Source organism: Camelina sativa, chromosome 18, assembly GCF_030686135.1.
Source record: "Camelina sativa cultivar CO46 ecotype springtype chromosome 18, ASM3068613v1".
In the NCBI taxonomy this organism is placed as follows: domain Eukaryota; kingdom Viridiplantae; phylum Streptophyta; class Magnoliopsida; order Brassicales; family Brassicaceae; genus Camelina; species Camelina sativa.
Window position 1 is genome coordinate 18,093,610 of NC_141897.1, and position 17,993 is coordinate 18,111,602.

Below are 17,993 nucleotides of genomic sequence, written 5' to 3' on the forward strand. Positions count from 1 at the left end.
TTACCAAAATTCATTCATTTCAACTAAGTCTATAAGATGTTTTAATTTAATTGTCTGAATAACATTATAGTTCTCAAATAAATAACAAATTATACTAAAAAGTTAGTTACAAATGACATGTTATATATATATATATATTAATTGTCATATATTATAAATGATATGTTCTTTTCTAGTTATTTCTTTTTGTAAGGAAAAATATACATAACTCTCATCACTAATCACTAAGTAATTTTTTACTTTTCTATTACAAATATATTTAATTAATCGTCACAATATAAAGCATGTTATTGGAATAACTATATCACATCCCTCCATCATCGTTAATTTTCTACATACTTGGTTTAAATGTAAATTGTTGACAAAAAAAAAATTATAGTTTAAGTATATAAAAGAGTGATTTTGCGGGCTGTCTTGCTAGTTCCTCCAAATCTTTTTTTTTTTTTGAATTTTCCTTTTAAACTTTTTTCCTCTAGTTGTAATAAATGTTTGGTTAAAAAAAAATATGACCGACTGATATGATAACACTGATTTTAGCCAGTTATTATCACATCACTCACTAACTCTTATCTTTTCAGGTTAATCAAATTTCAAAATAAATACATAGCATTTTTTTTTTGTAAAATATATTTATAGTATGATCATGTATCTCTTTTGCATCTTGCAAATCGTTTAATATCAGTAAAACTGTTAAAAAATTAAAGGTGTTTAATCTTCAACCGACGTGTATATACAATACACATCATACTTCGTATACACCTCCATACTCGTTAGTCGTTACGTTAAAAAGTATTGGTGTGTGAATGTGATTATGATACTAGCTAGCAAACCACAAAGACTCGCTCATTCATGACATGAATTTTTTTTCTAGCTTTTATAATCACAAAACCCAACTAAAATAATACAAACACATACGTTACTTGTATACATACATACGTAAATCTATTACGCATAATATAAATGTAGAGAGAGAAGAAGAAGAAGAAAACAAACAGAGCATTAATTAAACGAAAGAAAAAAAAATTATAGTTTAACTATATAAAAGTGTGATTTTGCGTGATCCTCCAAATCTTTTTTTGTTGTGAATTTTCGTTTGTAAACTTTTTTCCCCTACTTTCGTTTCGTTTGTAAACTTTTTTCCTCCAGCTTGTTTGTAAATTAATATTAAAATTCTTTTTAATTAATTATTGATTGATTGCAAAAAAAATTGAGATATGTGATAACACTATTTTTAGCCAATTATTATCACATCACTCAGTAACTCTTATTTTTTTACGTCAATCAGATTTCACGATAAATACTTAAAAAAAAATCTTTTTTTTTGTAAAATATGTTTATAGTATGATCCTGTATCTCTTTTGCATTTTGCAAATCGTTTAATATCAGTCTTAACTCTTAAAAAAATTAAAGGTGTTAATTGTTTAAAGCTCAACCGACGTGTATATACAATACACACATACTTCGTATACACCTTCATAATCGTTACGTTAAGAAAGTATTGGTGTGAAGGTGATTATGAGATACTAGGTAGCAACCCACAAAGACTCACTCATTCATGACATGAATTCTTTTCTAGCTTTTAATCACAAAACCCAATTAAATTAATAGAAACACATACGTTACTTATTTATAACACTTGTATACATACATAAATCTATTACGCGTAAATGTGATATAAATATATAGAGAGAGAGAAGAAGAAAACAAACAGAAGCATTAATCAAACGAAAGAAAGAAAGAAAAAAAGGGACAGAAACGTACCAAAAGAAGGTAGAGAGAGACTTATAAGTTTGTAACCAATATTCATAAAAGACCTTTCCATTTTCATGCATACCTATTTCTTTCTTTTTTCTTCCAAATCTTATTTATTACAATTCTCCACTTCTCATAACCAAAAAAAAAAAGTAATCAAAGATCCCTTTTTTCTTTTTGTAATTTGTTTTACTTTTACACTAACCAACTTATTATTGTTACTAAAAAAAATAAAATAAAAAATTTAAAGACTTCAATATTTGTTGTTGTTCACTATATTTCTCCTTCTTCTTCACGCCGCCTACCAAATATAAACACTCTCTCTAATCTCTCGCACTCTCTTTGCATTTTCCTCTGAATTTTCCCTGGAATTTTTTTTTCTTTCTCTCAATAATCTTTTATTTTTCCTATTTGGGTTAAAAAAAAAAAAAAGTGTGTTCCTTTTTATTATTCTGGTTTTCAAATCTCTCTTCTTCTTTCTTTCTTCTTCTTCTCTTTGCGTGTGTGAGATATTTTTCTCCTATTTCATCATCACCTTTTTTTCAGATTGGTGATTTTATATGTTTAATGCGCCTCTTCTTCTTCTTCAACCTCACTGGTATTGTTCTCTCTCTCTCTCTCTCTCTCTCTCTCTCTCTCTCTTTATACCTCTCATTGTCTCGTCGTCACTGATCTCTCTAGTGGGTTTCGTCTTAATAAAAGCTTTAAGTTTTTGATCGGACATATATAATTAAAGATCGGATTTTTCATACCTGATCGTCGTACATTATCATCTGGGTTCTTTTTCTCAAAACTCATATCTTTTCCTAAGCTTTGTTTGTTTATTTCTTCTCTACGATCGATCATAGAGATAGATTTATACTCGATTCTGGCTCTTTTTTTTTTTTTTATCGTCCGTACAGTTTTTGATCTAATGATTTGTTTGATCGCTCTGTGTTTTGATTCATATGTTATACGGTTTTGAGTGATTCAGCTCTGTGACAGTAAAAGTCATACATGTTTTGTTAAAGTACTGAGTTTTTTTTTGGTTTTTCTTGATTTGAAGTAAGAGACAAAAAGTAATTAGAAAGAAAAAAGATTAGTGTTTTGTTGCTGCTGCTGCTGATTAGCTAGCTAGTGGTGGATTCTTATCCCGATGATGATGTCTTGTTTTTTGTAACGATTTTTTTAATTATATTTTAGAAAAGGTCTTCTTGAATAAGAACAACAAGCTTGTGACACACTAAGATCTTTTTGTCTGTTATAAGTTTCTCAAAAGTTTCTCCTTGTTGTTTTTGTTGCAGTTGTCAAAAGTAAATCACTGATCATCATCAAAGTTTGCATTTTTACCTACTGGGTGAGTGTGTGTGTGTATGTATATACATTAGTCAGAGATGGATCGAAGCAGACATGAGCCAGAGTATGACGAATTTGAGAAACTTCTTGGTGAGATCCCAAAAGTTACTTCAGGGAATGACTATCATAACCATTTCCCTATATGTATGAGCTCAAGCAGATCATCACAACCCATCAAGAAGTTGGATCAATATGTTCCTGAAGACCGCTCATTCACCAGTACTTCTTTTGCTGAGTCGAACTTAAACTTTGGGTTCCCGACTCAAACTCTAGAGCCTCCCCATCCTATGTTCATTAACAATCCTTCTTACCACTCTCCAAGTAGCTCACCTTGTGTATATGACAAGTTTGATTCAAGAAAACTCGACCAGCTGATGTTTAGGAAGCTGCAACAAGTTGGATACTTTCCTAATCTCTCCTCCGGGTACTCACCTGCTCAGCCTCAGCATTACCTGCCACCCTCGCAGCCTCTGTCTCACTATCCGCAGTTCGATCAGCCTCATATGAATTGGAGGAACATCGAAGAAGAACATATTCAGAGGCTTAAACTCCAAGAAGAACAGTATTTTTCCATGAACCCTCATTTCCTCCATCTTTACAATAACAATCAGAGCATTCATACTTCTCCAAGACAGGACCATTTCGATTATCGCCAAGCTGAACAGTCTAACAGGAACTTATTTTGGGATGGAGAAGATGGTCATGAAAGAGGAAGGAGGCGTATGGATGATGGGGTAAGGAAAATGTACTATCCAGAGAAAATTTTAATGAAACCACAGGTCGGTTTGAACACAGCTAAAGTCATCAAGTATGGTGCTGGAGATGATGATTCACAAGATGGAAGAGTTTGCTTGCAGAATCAACTCAATGAAGATCTCACTATGAGCCTCAACAATCTGACACTGCAGCCTCAGAAGTATAACTCTCTTGCAGAGGCAAGAGGGAGGATATATTACTTGGCCAAGGATCAGCTTGGTTGTCGCTTCTTGCAGAAAATATTTGCTGAGAAAGATGGGAATGATATAGAGATTATCTTTAATGAGATCACTGACTATATCAGTGAGCTTATGATTGACCCCTTTGGAAATTATCTGGTCCAAAAGCTGCTCGAAGTATGTAACGAAGATCAGAGAATGAAGATTGTTCATTCCATTACTAGAAAGCCAGGATTGCTTATCAGAATCTCTTGTGATATGCACGGGTAAAAACCGTAAAACTTTTCTGTTCGATATGAATGTCTCTGTTAATGCTCTTTACCTGACCTATATTATCATTTTTAAACAGGACTAGAGCTGTCCAAAAGATCGTTGAAACGGCTAAGCGACAAGAGGAGATTTCGTTAATCATTTCTGCTTTGAAGTATGACATTGTGACATCGATAAAGAATGTAAACGGTAATCACGTTGTTCAACGATGCTTGCAGTATTTATTACCTCAATGCAGAAAGGTAAAAACTTTTCTCTACAGTTTACATTAGAGATCACTGATATTCAAAATGGGTATTTGTTAAGTCTTTAATCCACTTTCTATATCCTCTTCAGTTTCTTTTCGAAGCTGCAATCACTCATTGTGTTGACCTTGCTACTGATAAGCATGGATGTTGTGTTCTTCAAAAGTGTCTTGCCAATTCTGAAGGAGAACAACAGAAACACTTAGTCTCTGAAATCACGTCCAATGCTCTATACCTCTCCCAAGACCCATTCGGGTATACTTTTCAATCTCTCTCTTTTGAGCTTTTTTAAATCTAGTTCTTGTAATAATGGAGAAAGGATGCAAACTTTTTCGTAGGAACTACGTTCTTCAATATGTCTTTGAGCTTCAAATTCAATGGGCAACCTTCGAAATCCTCGAGCAATTAGAAGGAAACTACACGGCGTTATCGATGCAGAAATGTAGCAGTAATGTAGTTGAAAGGTGTCTGAAACTAGCTGATGACAAACACCGAGCTCGCATCATCAGAGAACTAATAAACTATGGACATATTGATCAAGTCATGCTTGACCCTTATGGTAATTACGTCATTCAAGCAGCTCTAAAACAATCCAAGGTAAACAAAAAACAATACACAACAGTTCAATGATTCAGATATATTGTTTTTGCAAATTCAGTCCCTAAAAAAAAACATATTATTGTTGTAGGGGAATGTGCATAGTCTTTTGGTTGATGCCATTAAGCTTCACATCCCATCTCTTCGTACCAATCCATACGGTAAAAAAGTCCTCTCTGCACTTAGCTCCAAGAAGTAAATCAGCAGGTAAAAAAAGAACTCAAAACCTTTTCTAAATCTTTTATTCATTCTTTTCTCTTTTCACTTATGGTTTAATTGTTTCCTATTTGAAACTTGCAGGTTTCTATCAAATGTTGCTGTTTGTTGTTGGTAAAGTTACCTTGTAAATGTAATATAATAAGAGCATAATTCGCAGGTTGTTTTTGTTTGAAGGATTCAAAAAGAGACAACAAAATCCATAGAATGACTTTAAATCTTAATATATATAATATCTACGCTCTGTTTCGACTCTTTCCTTTGGACAATTTGATAGATCATATCAAAATGTTTCTTATACATTATACATAAAAAGATTCATATCTTGTTCGTGGTATGGTAAGAGAAGTAAAATGGGGGTTTTGAATAATATATATATATAAAAAGAGCTAATGAATAAAGAAATGTATGCTCAAGATTCAAAAGTTAGTGTTGGCTTCTCATACGTGTTGGACCGCTATAATTCATTCAGTACTTTTCGGGCCGACGGTCTATTTCCCCACGAGATGTATTGTATCGAATCAGATAGATCTCGTTCTTTACCCTCGGTCTATATATCCTCGAAATAAAAGTTCGAAACCTATATCTCCCCGAATAAAAAGTTCGAAAGCTATATCTCCACATTTTAATTTTTCTACATCAATTAACCCATAATCGTGGATTATATCGGTTTACTATTTACCTAACCGATTAAGAAAAAAACTAAACCTTCATTATACCAAAGCAAACCCGATTTCGACCCGATTAACTTCGATTTCGAAAAACCCCAATTTGCTAAGAACCCTAGATAGTGAAATCCAAAAAATCCCCAATTTGCGAAGAACCCTAGATAGTGTAATCCAAAATCAATATCGAAATTCCTTAGCGAAGACAACGATAATGGCGATTGTCGTTTCAGATGCAGAGTTTGGTGGAGATTTCGACGAAGAAGCCAACGACAGAGATGACTTTCACATCGACCAGTTGGTGAATGAGTTCGACGATGAACCACCAGTCCGCCATGATGTGTATCCGGAGAGTGATACCGATGAAAACGGTGACGGTACAGAGCCAGTTCACACACATATCAGGCGCGGTGATGGGCATTTGTACGATAAGCAGACATTCTTCAGTGGAGTCGCTTTCAAAGAAGCAGTGACGGACTATGTTCTCAGAACTGGAAACAATCTAAAGCAATACAGGTATGATAAAAACAAAATTGGCTTTATATGTGTTGGTTGTAATGGAGATGATGGTTCACGGTGTGAGTGGAAGGTGTAAGCTGCAATTCTGCCAAGTGATAATATGTGGAGGATTAGAAAGTTTAATGATAAGCATAGTTGTATCCCTAATGGAGAATGTGAGATGTTTAAGGTTCCACATATAGCTAGGTTGTTTCTTGATAAGATTAGAGATAATCCTGAGTACTTCATGCCAATGAAAATGGAAGAAATCATAAAGGAAAGGTGGAAGATTAGTGTCACTAGGCATCAATGTCAGGCCGCTAGAAAGAAGGCACTAATTTGGATTGATAAGGAGTATGATGAACAGTTTGCTAGATTAAGAGATTATGCTGCTGAGATATTAGAATCTAACAAGGATTCACATGTAGAGGTTGAATGTGTGACGACTGATGATGGGAAAGACATGTTCAATAGGTTCTATGTTTGTTTTGACAACATAAGAAGAACATGGAAAGAGACTTGTAGGCCTCTAATAGGAATTGATGGTTGCTTCCTAAAGAATAAGGTGAAGGGACAACTTTTGGTAGCTTTAGGTAGGGATGCAAACAATGCTATTTATCCAATAGCATGGGGGGTGGTTAAAGTTGAAAACACAGATAATTGGGTTTGGTTTATGAAGTTGCTGAAGACTGACCTTGGATTGAATGATGGTGATGGCTTTATACTGATTTCTGATAGGCAAAAGGTAATTTTTTATCTCTTGGCTTGTAACTGATGTTGATAGTTCTTTTGTTTATGACAACTAACAATGATTATTCTTATTGTTTAGGGATTGATCAAGGCTGTTCAGCTGGAGTTACCAAAAATGGAGCATCGAATGTGTGTGCAACACATCTATGGGAACTTGAAGAAGCATCATGGTAATAAAACCCGAATGAAGCCACTATTGTGGGATTTAGCATGGTCTTACAATGAGGTGGACTACAAGCGGCACTTGGAGAGGATCTACTGCTATGATATTGGTGTGTACAATGATGTCATGAGGACAAATCCAAAAAGCTGGTGTAGGGCATTTCACAAGATTGGGAGTTATTGTGAAGATGTTGATAATAACCCCACAGAGTCTTTTAACAGCTCCATTAACAAGGCAAGAGAGAAACCATTCATTGCTATGCTAGAGACAATAAGACGACTTGCGATGGTGAGGATTGCCAAAAGGTCTGCAGAATCTCATTCTCACACAGGTAATTTCCTCATTTTCCTTTAAATGATGATGTTTGTTTATGGTTGTACACGATAATGATTGTGTATGCTTGTTTGCAGGGATTTGTACTCCATATGTTGCATTGTTTCTAGCTAAAGAGCATAAGTATGCATCTGAGTCGAAGGTCAGCTCAAGCACCAATGGAGCATATGAAGTAACGCATGGCTTAGATAAACACAGAGTCTGCCTGAAAAAGATGCTTTGTTCTTGCATGAAGTGGCAGATATGTGGCATCCCATGTGAACATGCCTATGCAGTCATCATCGACAAAACACTTGTAGCTGAGAACTATGTCTGTCAATGGTTCCGGACAGCTATATGGAAAAGGAATTACACCGAAGGCCTCGTTCCACAGAGAGGTCCACGGTTTTGGCCTGAAACAAAGACTCCTAATGTGTGTTTACCAGATGAAGATAACGATCAAGCTAAAGAGAAGAAGACAAAGCCTGACAAAAAAAGGAAGAAGGGTGCTAATGAGTCGCCAACTAAGAAGAAACCAAAGGAGAAAAAAAGAATCATGCATTGTGGCATTTGTGGAGCAGCTAATCATAATTCTAGGTTCCACAAGAATGAATTTCCCAAGGTGAATGTATTTTCTTTTTCATGGTTTCAGTTTGTGGAGCTTGTTTCGGTTTACTAATATTTCAATGTTTTATATTTGTTTTGCAGCCAAGTCAACCTGAACCAAGCCAAGGTTCACTCACTCAAGCTTAATCAAACTAGCTAAGTAGAAATAGGGTTCTAATTTTGTGGTTGCCTTGAATGTATTTTTGACCACATAGACTTGTAATCCCTATGTCTTTTGTCAAAAATTGAGATGTCTTTTGTTAACTGTTTTGTGAACGATTTAGGATTTCATTAATGATCATAACTTCTTAACTTTTGCTTCTCATTACCATCTCATAGTCTTTTAATAGCAACATATTACAACTGAAACAAAAACATAGCAACAACAAACTAAAGGAACAACACTCATCTCGTTCTTCAACCTAGTAGCTTAGTGAGACCAATCATGATCATACAAAAGAAGACTAAGAAAATCATGATTTTCTTCTGGCTTGCTTTGGCTTCAGACAAACCATCTTCAACCTTCTCAAATATCTCCTTCTCCATCTTCTCATAGACCATCTTCTCAAACTCAAACCTCTCTGTTCTGATCTCTTTCAGCTGCTTCTCAAGGTCAGCATTCTTTGCATTCAATGTGTCTAACTCATTGACAAATGCCTCATCCACCCATTTGAAAGTGTGTTCATCATTCCTAAGCTGCAACATTCCTAATTTTATACACGAAAACAGAAAAAATCAAAAATAAAACAAAATCGACTTACCTTATTAGCTACGGCAAATTGACACCGATAATATCTCCTGTAAGGGTTGGAATCAGACTTCGATATCAAAGATATGATTCCTTCTCCGCACCAACATCTCTTTGGCACACCGATAGCCCTTCCTCTTCCCTGCAAACTAGATTCAGTGGAATTGGATGATACATTACTCATTGTGATACTCAAACTTGTAAATGAAAGAAGAAGTAATCTCAAGAAGAAGAACCAAACTCAATAAAAGGAATCGATTATGAAAAACGAAAATCGATTTTAGGTTTTATTTGGGGATTCTGGGTATATGATCAAACGGGTCGGGTTTTATTACCAAACTGGTTCAACATATGGTTTACATTCGAAACATATCTGGTTTGGTCTCAGGTTTAGACGGTAAACCAATATAATCCAGAATTGTGGAGATATAGCTTTCGAACTTTTTATTCGGGGAGATATAGGTTTCGAACTTTTATTTCGGGGATATATAGACCGATAGTAAAGAACGAGATCTATCTGATTCGATACAATACATCTCGTGGGGAAATAGACCGTTGGCCCGTACTTTTCAGTTACATGAATAAAATAAAGTGTAACGATGATCGTGTCTATCAAAAACAAGATGAATTGATCGTGTCTAGAATATAATAAAGTGTTTAAACTATTGAAACCCCCACATCTTGTGGGCGATGATGACCACGACAAGTGTCTAATCACAGAGGATGAAGAAAGAGTCAAAGGCTTCACTTCGGTCCTGGTTCGGTTCGGTCCTAAATAGTTCGGTTTTGATATGGCTTTGTACATTTGTTTCTAATGAAAATCGAATCGGTTTAAAAATCTGATCTTTTAGGACACCGAATCATCATCTCAAATGGGAAAACAAAAACAAAAAAAAATCCCACCTTTTTTGTTTTGTTTACAATTTATACAACACACACACACACACAGAGACAAATCAAAGAGAAGACGATTGTGAAAAAGTAGATAAAAATCCAAACTTTGTTGAGATAAGACGATTGTGCATAGCAGAGCCAGAGACATGGTGTTCCGTGGCGACACAGTGATGTCCGTAGCTCATATATCGGCGGAGATATTTCAGCGGCTACGTTTGATTCGGCCGTCGGATCGAATCAGCAGCGGCGAGATGTTACAGCTCGTTTGTTGTTTCCCGCTTCAGCAATTGGGTCGGTTCGTGTTTTGGTTCTGGAACTATATCTGTGTTCCACCTCCTGAGATTTTGTATTTTGATGGTGGTCGTGATGGTAACGACGATGATGATGATGGTTATGGATCATCTTCTTCGTCTTCGATCGCTACTCATCATCACAATTACTATCATCTTCATTTGGAGTGACGAAAGTTTCTATTTTTTTCTGATTTTGTTGATTTGTAAAGTTTTCATTTTTTTTAATATATTTCTTACCCTTATTGTATAGAGAAAAGTTCATGTTTTGATTATTGGGGTTTGAAGTTCTTGGGATTGTTGGATATAATCCGAGTCTGTTCTTTTAATCCATGTTTATTTATAGAATCAGAGAGCATTTTGGTGATGCATATATAGTTTTAGCTTTCATCATCTTAAAGGGAGTCAAAGGAGCTTGCTTTGATTTAATACTTGTTCAAATCTTGCTCTAGATTGATGGAGATTATGTAAGCACAATTCGAGTTTATTCTGTTTTAGGGAATGTGGGAATATTTGTTTGACCTAGGAATGTTTAGTTAGTGGAATTAGGAGGGTGAAGATTAAGGATTTTGGAGCTTATCATGATGAATTTTAGTTAGAATCTTGGTCTTTTTGTCGATGTATTGTATTTGTGAAGACATATAAGGTTACAGAGAGCATAATACCTTAGATGTTATCTATGGTATGCATATTCTAGTTTGGATGATTAAGTTCAAGTGTTATCTTCTTCTTGTGGGGTTCTTCTAGATCCTTTGTTGCAATTGTGTGGATAGTTTGCTCTGCTACATATTGCTCTACCAGAAATGACGAGTGAGCTTGGGGGTAAAGCAAGAAGGTACATCTATCAAATCTATGAACTCTCTTTAACGTGTTATTTGGAAGTGAATTACGTTTGTGCTGATTGTCTAATAAAGTCTTGACCTTATTTTTTGGGTACGTGTGAAGGTGTGATCATGATGTGTTTTTGTCAGAGATGAGACATCAAAGTTTGAGATCTCCTACTGATTAGTTCTTCCTAGTCTTCTTCCTGCAAGGTTGGAGAAGTTTTCTGGAATCCATTTCAAAATTTTCTTGTCATTTTTTCTTTGGATGTAAAACTCTTTGTTTATGTAAAAGTTTATAAGGTTTCCGAGTCTTCCAAGGTATTTAAATTGGGAATTAAACTTGACTCTTACTTAGAATTTGCTCTTGTTTCACATTGATCGATGTTCCAATTTTCTAACTAGAGAAATTATTTTGTTACGAGTTTCATTCATTAGCTAAAAGTAGTGGTAACTGAATTTGGGCCAGCTCGATAAAGATTGGAATAACCCCAAAGTGATTATCAAAAACAAATCAAATTTGGGCCAGCAGGCTAGGTCTCTACGAATGGGGTCCAATCCCTACAGTGTACAAATGACCAAAAACATAATCTAAACTTGGCTATGAGGCATTTCTTCAGGAAGCTCTCGTGCTTACGAAAACAGGACTCACGCAATGATGAAAACACAATATATCTATAAGATTCCACAATGAAGAATCACGAAATTTTGATAAAATTCTCAAAGATCCACAAAATCTTTCTCTGATGTAAGAACACTGCATTTTATAGATATGGCCAGTCATACTAGACAGATTGGACTAACTGGTTTTTTCACTTTCCTTTGTAATATTATTATTATATTTACTGTTCTCACTCTCGGGAGTCCTGATCCACTTGGACATATTTCCAAATTGGTTAAGGACAGAAAAAAAAAAAAAAGAGTTATGAAACGAATATGCTATGCAGACATTTTCCAAAATTGCGATATATGTTTTCTTTTTTTACAAGGACAAAAACAAAACAAAAAAACGGTAAGTCTATAGATGCATCCAACGGTTCGATTAGCATTTATGGATTTTTATCTAAATAGAATGAAGGGTTGATAGTAATTATTGTGGTTTAATACTGTAATAATCACTTGTTTGTTTAGTGCACGCACGTTATAAACTTTTAGTATTAATAAGCGTATAGATTAAAAAGTAGAAGAGACAAGGGTGGTGATTAACGAGGATGATGGCCCAATTAGTTAAAGATTATTATTACTTTTATATTTTTCTAAAAAACAATCAGAAAGAAACATGAGAAAGCTCATCTTTTCTACTACTTTACCTACTCAAGGCTATCTATCTATCTAACCAGAAAAAGGAAAAAAAAAAAAGAGTTAAGATTTTAACTACACCTTGTGCTTATACTAGAGTTATAGATTTCTTTCTTCATACTTTTAATAACATCTTTTATTTTGTCAATTAGAGTTTTAGCATTCAGATTTAATTAATTTGATTACTCCGTATTTTGCTTAATAGTATGAATGAAGCCTTTTAATTTATACTAACTCTAGTCTACTATTTTGTTGCCAAGTAAGAAAAAAAAAACTCTTTTTGTGGAATCTCATAATGATGCTCACTGCTACACATTTTGACCTCTTTGGATTCCTCACCGTTCGTTAGATCCTTTCTACTCACCGTACACGTGTCATCGACCGTAATGAGATAACGTCGTCAAACTATCAACGGCGATATTCATTGTCCTTGGTTAACGGCGAGCAAACCGAAACAGAAGAAGCAGAAAGGACCAAAACAGCTCCATCGGGAGACAGAATCTTGTGTCTGCTTCCCCATCATATTAATAAGTACTACTACTAAACATACTTACTCCATTGACTGAAACTAGTATATTTGAAAGTAAACTATAAAGACAAACATTATTATTACGATGCAACTAGTATCAATTCGCAATTATCTATTTTAATCAATCAAATATCACACACCATTGCATTAGATAGACGATTATATTCTATGGTTTTGCGAATCTGAAGTGGTAACAAAAAAAAAAAGGGTTCAAAGAGAATTGATTCTTAACATAGACTAATGTAAAAACTAAAAACGATGCTCATTGAACTACCGTTGATTAGTTTAGGAGTATCTTTTTATAAGTTTATGAGCTACTATTTATATTTGTTTATTTCTTCATATCTACGAAAAAACTTGGTCTCTTAGAGTACACATCTTAACTATATATAGCATATAAAGTGATAAGCAAAAGCTAAGCATTACTAGTTAGTTGTTTAATCTGTAATTCTGTATAGCTAACACAAAGCAATAAGCTATTCGACCAGTAGTATGATGGGTCAAAACTCAAAAACTATATATTAAGAAAAAAGAAGAAGACTACTGATAAAGTTGATACTTTTTGCAGAGAATTTTGTTCTCGTTTCTTTATCTTATCTTTAATTTCATGATATCGTTCGATACGATGTTTCAGAATTTATTCGTTTCAAATTATAGTTTAACACAAAAGAAAAACACAAACGTAAAGAGGAATATTTTTATCACATAAAAAAAAATATAAAGAGGAATATATGCTTGAAAAGTACGCAAAATATTTAATTTTTTGAAAACATTATGTGTTTCTCCTTCGTTAGTAATTAGGTCCACTAAATTACCATATTAAGTACTACTAATAGATTAGTTAGATGCAACATTTAATGCAAGGATCATTATTAATTCATTAATCATGTGAACATATGAAACGAGTACAAATTGAAAACTTATGTATTTTTGTGGTTAAGTAAGTTAGTCGCTCTTTTGGAGCGGAGCTCGTGAATACTTTTTCACGAGAAGTTGCATCGACTACCTCGCCATGACTGATGGGGCTCCACTCGCAATCTTATTTTAGATTTATGTTTCTTTGGTTAGATTATGACATTTCAACTATTATGTAAACTCACATTTTATAAAAGTCATTAGTTAAGTAAAGATATTTTTTTCCTTGTTGATTCATTTTATCATTTGATTCTTGTAGTGAATTATTACTTATTACTATTATTATGAAATAATCATTTGAATACCCATCACCTCAAAAAAGCATTATTGTTAATCAAACCAAGGCTGACACTTTTTTGATGAAAAAGTTGGGAGGTTTTTAGAATCATTTTATAGACTGTTTCGTTTTCATAACTAGTAGTAGTATATGTTTTTTTGGGGGGCTGTAATTACGAATTCAATTGTCTTTTAATTAAGGGGGATTTAATTATGTAAAAAAAAATTGGGTCTTTACTCTTTAATTGTCTTTTTAATTACCAAGAAAAATGTTTATTTAGTGATAACTAAAAGTAAAGAGAGAGAATGTGACAAGGTGACAAGAGAGAGAGAGAGAGAGAGAGAGAGAGAGAGTGGTCTTTTTTTTCATCATCAAAGGAGAGAGAGACCCACTTCAACAATGTCGCTGCAGAATCACTGGTGTTAGTGGTGGTGGGTTACAGAGTAAAGAGCTCTCTCTACTACTACTAGTAAGCAGAAGATAAAAGGTGTTAGCTTTTTCTTCAACACTTCACACCAAATAAAGCCTTTCGTTTAGAGATCAAGTGAGAAGCACTTACCCACAAAAAAAGCTTCTCCCTTTCTCTCTTTTTTTCTTTCTTTCTTTGTGTCTCTTCTTCTTGGCTTTAGACTTTTAAGAGTGAGTGAGTGAGGAAGATGGGCAGTGCTGCGCATTTCAGCAAAGAGAAGGTTCTCAGAGGGTTTCTGGTTTGGTTCTGCGTTTGGGGACTGGTCTCTCTAACATGCTCTGGGAGACTCAGTGTTTCAAGGCAGAATTTTGAAGTGCACAAACACTTGAATCGATTGAATAAACCAGCCGTTAAGAGCTTTCAGGTTTTTTTTTTTAACCTCCATTTCCAATTTTTGTTTTTGTCTGTTTGTTTGTTTGCTTGACACCAACCTAATTGATTCAGTAATATAGCTTTCTGAGAGTTTATGAGTCGAAGATGATTACTATAAAGCCTTTAATCCCTTAACTTTGGTTCGATCGCTTAGTTGTTGTTAGTGATAAAAATGTAGGAAAAAGTTGGAAACTTGTGATTACTCCAAACTGATTTACATTTTTCTCTTGTGTGTGTTTGAAACAGAGTCCAGATGGGGACATAATAGACTGTGTTCACATATCTAAGCAACCAGCTTTTGATCATCCTTTCCTCAAAGATCACAAGATTCAGGTAATTTGTTTCAGCATTTGCCTTAAAGTCACTCTCTTTTTTCTTCACTTCAATTTTTGTTTTTGTTGTTAACATGTTATGGGGTTTTATAACAGATGAAACCTAGTTATACTCCACAAGGGATGTTTGATGATAACAAAGTGTCTGAGAAGCCAAAAGAAAGAGTCAATCCAATAACTCAGCTATGGCACCAGAGCGGAGTTTGTTCTGAAGGGACAATACCAGTGAGGAGGACAAAGAAAGAGGATGTCTTGAGGGCTAGTTCTGTTAAAAGGTATGGTAAGAAGAAGCTCCGTACTGTTCCTCTTCCCCGATCTGCTGATCCTGATCTCATCAACCAAAGTGGTCATCAGGTAGACTTTAGTGATAGCTACCTATATACCTTAGTGTTGTGTGAAATCTTGATCTGAAAGTTCTCCTTTGTGTGTGTTTTTGATCTGGTTATAGCACGCTATAGCTTATGTGGAAGGAGGCAAGTTTTACGGGGCAAAGGCAACAATAAATGTATGGGAACCCAAAGTGCAAAACTCTAATGAGTTCAGCTTGTCTCAGTTATGGATTCTTGGAGGTTCATTTGGTCAAGATCTCAATAGTATTGAAGCTGGTTGGCAGGTAAACCACCTATATATATAAAGTCATACCATTTTAACTTATCTCAAAGACACTTGTGTTTTTTAACTTCATTGACATATATAATACAAAATCAGGTTAGTCCAGATTTATATGGCGATAACAACACAAGGCTGTTCACATACTGGACGGTAAGCTCGAAAAAGTTGTATAACTTCTCTTCAGTATTTAATGACCTGAGAGTACATTATATACCTTTTGGCTAACAATTGTAATTTTAATGGATATGTCTTCTTGGAACAAAACAGAGTGATGCTTATCAAGCTACTGGCTGCTATAATCTCCTCTGTTCGGGTTTTATACAAATCAACAGTCAAATAGCAATGGGAGCGAGTATTTCACCAGTATCTGGCTTCCATAACCCGCAATACGATATAAGTATTACCATTTGGAAGGTAAGAACAGGCTTCATTTGTTAAAGCTTCTCTTAGAGTACTAGTTCTTTTAAGAGCATTCTTAAAACTCTTAGCTTTTAACTTCAAAACTGTTAACTTTATGGATCTGATTCTGTGTCTGATGAATCAAGCTAATAACTCAAGAACCATTTTCCTTGTAGGATCCAAAAGAAGGGCACTGGTGGATGCAGTTTGGGGACGGGTATGTGTTGGGATACTGGCCAAACTTTCTATTCTCATACTTAGCAGAGAGTGCATCAATAGTAGAATGGGGAGGAGAAGTAGTGAACATGGAAGAAGATGGTCACCACACAACCACACAAATGGGAAGCGGTCAATTTCCGGATGGAGGGTTCACGAAAGCAAGTTACTTTAGGAACATTCAAGTCGTTGATAGCTCTAATAATCTGAAAGAACCAAAAGGGCTCAACACTTTCACTGAAAAATCGAATTGCTATGATGTTGAGGTTGGTAAGAATGATGATTGGGGACATTACTTTTACTATGGAGGTCCTGGAAGAAACCCTAAATGTCAGTAGAGGATGAACTAAAGAAAGAATATGATTGAAGATGAAGCTGTAGAGGAACATATGTACTGGAATTTTCCTAGTGTTTGTGATAAGTGTGAAAATATCGTTTTTGTTGATTTTTCTTACACTACTGTGTTTTGGTTCTGGACATTATTTTGCGTTTTATTTTTGGTTTCTAGGTTTTGATTAGGTGATAGTTTTGGTATGGGGTTTTTATTTGTTACTTGCTTTGGAAGATAACAAGTTTGTAAGTGTGTAAGAGAGAATTTGATAGTGTCCCTCTCTTGTAGCGTAGGAGTAACCTTATGAAAGTTAAAGAAGGTTACGGACCTTATTTGTTTCCTTCGGTGAGTTTGCTTATGATGGAGGTCTGATTCACTGCACCAACTAATTATTCTGTTAATCAATGAAAATGTCATTTCAGCTTTAACTCTTTAAGTGGTTAACCAAAAGAAACACCTTTTAACCAAATATGATAATAATTAAAAATTAAGTTGTTAAATTTTCAAAATCAATCAATTAAGTGACTAACATGACGGAAAATTATATGCCAACTATTTAAATAGATGTAAATAAATTCAGACATGGAAAACAAGTATTATTATTAACATGATCTTACTAAATGACTAAATGCTAAAATATGATGCATGTAAGATTTGTCTGTTTGGTTGTAAATAAATTTTCTTGGTTTGTAAAATTAATATAATTTGTAAAAAAATGATGTATCATAAATAAAATCTTACAAAGTAAAATAACTAATTATTAGATTGGATGAATTGCCCCGATAATAATGTTTTTTTTCGACAAAAAGTTTCAATGAATACTTATGATAATATACATAATTAAAAAATTTCGATAATTACTAAATAATGTTGGAGTTAAATATTGATACGCCGGAAAAAATGATACGCCAAATCAAGTATCAAATTCGATTAATAACAAAATTAAAAGTGGGAAATAAGAGAGAAAAGAAAGAAAAAAACACAATAATATGGGGTTAGGCCAAATCATGTTACTTGGAGCACATGGAACCATCATCTAGTTTCCATCTTCTATACCTATAAGAAACAACTAAAACAGCTCATTGCTTCTCTCATATCTCTCTCTACTCATTTCACAAACACAAAATTAAAAATTTATTAAACAT

General features: G+C 34.3%; 4 protein-coding genes and 1 pseudogene across 5 annotated transcripts; 4 read left to right on the forward strand and 1 right to left on the reverse strand.

The window, feature by feature from the left end:
• The first annotated feature begins 1,707 nt into the window (after positions 1-1,707).
• On the forward strand, positions 1,708-5,605 carry LOC104761713 (pumilio homolog 12-like). Of its 2 annotated transcripts, none has more exons than XM_010484824.3 (7): positions 1,708-2,350; positions 3,036-4,288; positions 4,372-4,534; positions 4,629-4,792; positions 4,876-5,134; positions 5,226-5,341; positions 5,435-5,605. In XM_010484824.3, the coding sequence occupies exons 2-6, from the start codon at positions 3,126-3,128 to the stop codon at positions 5,331-5,333; spliced, it is 1,857 nt and encodes a 618-aa protein (XP_010483126.2). In that variant the 5' UTR covers positions 1,708-2,350; positions 3,036-3,125; the 3' UTR covers positions 5,334-5,341; positions 5,435-5,605. The 2 variants fall into 2 exon arrangements, with proteins under 2 accessions (XP_010483126.2, XP_087353557.1); XM_087497431.1 differs by having other exon boundaries at positions 2,341-2,529.
• Positions 5,606-6,229: 624 nt separating this feature from the next.
• Positions 6,230-8,491, forward strand: LOC109130512 (uncharacterized; annotated as a pseudogene).
• A 173-nt stretch (positions 8,492-8,664) lies between these two features.
• LOC104701489 (uncharacterized protein At4g04775-like) lies at positions 8,665-9,368 on the reverse strand. The gene is made up of 2 exons (XM_010417179.3): positions 9,106-9,368; positions 8,665-9,040 (listed from the first exon to the last, which is right to left on the reverse strand). The coding sequence occupies exons 1-2, from the start codon at positions 9,274-9,276 to the stop codon at positions 8,762-8,764; spliced, it is 450 nt and encodes a 149-aa protein (XP_010415481.2). The 5' UTR covers positions 9,277-9,368; the 3' UTR covers positions 8,665-8,761.
• A 614-nt stretch (positions 9,369-9,982) lies between these two features.
• LOC104761715 (uncharacterized) lies at positions 9,983-10,647 on the forward strand. The gene has a single exon (XM_010484827.3). The coding sequence runs from the start codon at positions 10,133-10,135 to the stop codon at positions 10,445-10,447; it is 315 nt and encodes a 104-aa protein (XP_010483129.1). The 5' UTR covers positions 9,983-10,132; the 3' UTR covers positions 10,448-10,647.
• Positions 10,648-14,232: 3,585 nt separating this feature from the next.
• LOC104761716 (protein neprosin) lies at positions 14,233-17,188 on the forward strand. Its single transcript, XM_010484829.3, has 7 exons — positions 14,233-14,950; positions 15,205-15,291; positions 15,387-15,644; positions 15,739-15,903; positions 15,999-16,052; positions 16,170-16,316; positions 16,478-17,188. The coding sequence occupies exons 1-7, from the start codon at positions 14,774-14,776 to the stop codon at positions 16,853-16,855; spliced, it is 1,266 nt and encodes a 421-aa protein (XP_010483131.2). The 5' UTR covers positions 14,233-14,773; the 3' UTR covers positions 16,856-17,188.
• Positions 17,189-17,993: the final 805 nt, after the last annotated feature.

Coding starts and splice junctions, on each gene's coding strand:
- LOC104761716 (XM_010484829.3), top strand. CDS start 14,774: ATGGGCAGTGCTGCGCATTTCAGCAAAGAGAAGGTTCTCAGAGGGTTT. Junction 15,292..15,386: donor TCAAAGATCACAAGATTCAG/GTAATTTGTTTC, acceptor GTTTTATAACAG/ATGAAACCTAGTTATACTCC. Junction 15,904..15,998: donor GTATTGAAGCTGGTTGGCAG/GTAAACCACCTA, acceptor ATACAAAATCAG/GTTAGTCCAGATTTATATGG.
- LOC104761713 (XM_010484824.3), top strand. CDS start 3,126: ATGGATCGAAGCAGACATGAGCCAGAGTATGACGAATTTGAGAAACTT. Junction 4,535..4,628: donor TATTACCTCAATGCAGAAAG/GTAAAAACTTTT, acceptor TATCCTCTTCAG/TTTCTTTTCGAAGCTGCAAT. Junction 5,135..5,225: donor CAGCTCTAAAACAATCCAAG/GTAAACAAAAAA, acceptor TTATTGTTGTAG/GGGAATGTGCATAGTCTTTT.
- LOC104701489 (XM_010417179.3), bottom strand. CDS start 9,276: ATGAGTAATGTATCATCCAATTCCACTGAATCTAGTTTGCAGGGAAGA. Junction 9,041..9,105: donor AATTTGCCGTAGCTAATAAG/GTAAGTCGATTT, acceptor GGAATGTTGCAG/CTTAGGAATGATGAACACAC.
- LOC104761715 (XM_010484827.3), top strand. CDS start 10,133: ATGGTGTTCCGTGGCGACACAGTGATGTCCGTAGCTCATATATCGGCG.